The 1,224-nt window shown below is 42.9% G+C and overlaps 1 protein-coding gene across 4 annotated transcripts in view; it reads right to left on the reverse strand.

The window, feature by feature from the left end:
- LOC106960302 (dynein heavy chain 17, axonemal-like) overlaps nucleotides 1-728 on the reverse strand; it is a 45,844-nt gene extending 45,116 nt beyond the window's left edge. For all 4 annotated transcript variants that reach the window (XM_015053338.1, XM_015053337.1, XM_015053336.1 and 1 more), the window contains exon 1: nucleotides 236-728. In XM_015053338.1, the coding sequence (XP_014908824.1) occupies nucleotides 236-565 (330 nt within the window). In that variant the 5' untranslated portion in view covers nucleotides 566-728. The remainder of the gene's footprint in view (nucleotides 1-235) is intronic.
- Between the last annotated feature and the right edge of the window lie 496 nt (nucleotides 729-1,224).

A 1,224-nucleotide genomic window follows, 5' to 3' on the forward strand; every position in this document is an offset into this window, starting at 1 on the left:
TGAGTTTCTCTGGTCGGAGACTTTCGTCCTCTGGTCCTGCTGTCTGTGTACCAATGCTTATTGCAATTAATGTTTGGGTTGCTAAATTTGAGTAATTTTAAATGCTTTCCTCTTTCTAAATTCAAAAATTAAAATCAGAAATGTGTTACTAATCTGTGTTTCTGTTAGCTGGTTAAATTATAAACTGACAAAAGTGCCAGCTTTAGATCATTTTGGGCTGTTAGCATTAGCATACCTCCTCGCTGAGGCCTACCAGGCCGCTCAGAGCCTTTCCTCCGCTAAATTCCTGGATCCTGAAAGCTTTCCCAGAGCCTTCCTGCGCTGCCCGGGACACGCACACAACCTTGGACTGGGCTGCCGAGGGGAAGCCGAGGCTGGCCTGGAGCCCGGAGTCCGGCTGCAGGTGGAAGAACAGCAGATAATCCGGGCTGCTCATGAACCTGGTCAGAGCCGTCCTGTTGCTGCTCTCCGACACAAAGTCCCGCCATTTGTCCGGGTCCAGTCTGAAGCTCCGTTGGACCAACATCCGGATCGGTTCTAACCGCTCGTCGTCGGAACCTTCCATGTTTCTTCTGTCTCGATCACTATACGACCAGTTGGACCGAAAACTAACCTAAAACAGTTTAAAATTCTGGAAACATAAACGTTTCTAACGGCCAGAATAATACCTTCAGGGACTGTCGATGAAAAAACACAATCTGCAGTTTTCCAATTTCAAAAGCCCGGGAAAAACATATTTTTACGCCTTTTACGCAACTATATACTACGGAGCCTCCGGGGATGTGGGGAATTTAATGTACTGATCGTTTCATGCGGCATAACTGAATACTGTAAGCCTTTCTTACGGGCCGCCGTACTTTTCCTTAATACCAGGTTATGTAAGGTTTTTCCATAAATGTTAATATCTCTTTGTGAAATATCTGAAGTTTTATATTTTTTTCTTTAGTATAGAAAGGCACCACAAGCCTATGATATAAACAGAAACTTTCCGTAAGAAGGAAAGAAATAAAATACATCCAAACTATTTGGACTATTTGAGTTATTATCATCTGACAGTCTGATTGAGTCTCTATTGTATCTGAATGGTTTGAAGGGCCGTTTCCATGTGGTTTCATCTCAGCCTTAACAGACATAAACATCCAGACAATAATCAACTTTTTTTGCACCAAAGAGTCGATAACAATAAACACGTTTTCACTGAGGCTCTGAAAGAGCCATATGAAT

The sequence above is a fragment of the Poecilia latipinna genome, unplaced genomic scaffold (genome assembly GCF_001443285.1).
Source record: "Poecilia latipinna isolate Pla-1442-1.1 unplaced genomic scaffold, P_latipinna-1.0 Scaffold1176, whole genome shotgun sequence".
Lineage (NCBI taxonomy): Eukaryota > Metazoa > Chordata > Actinopteri > Cyprinodontiformes > Poeciliidae > Poecilia > Poecilia latipinna.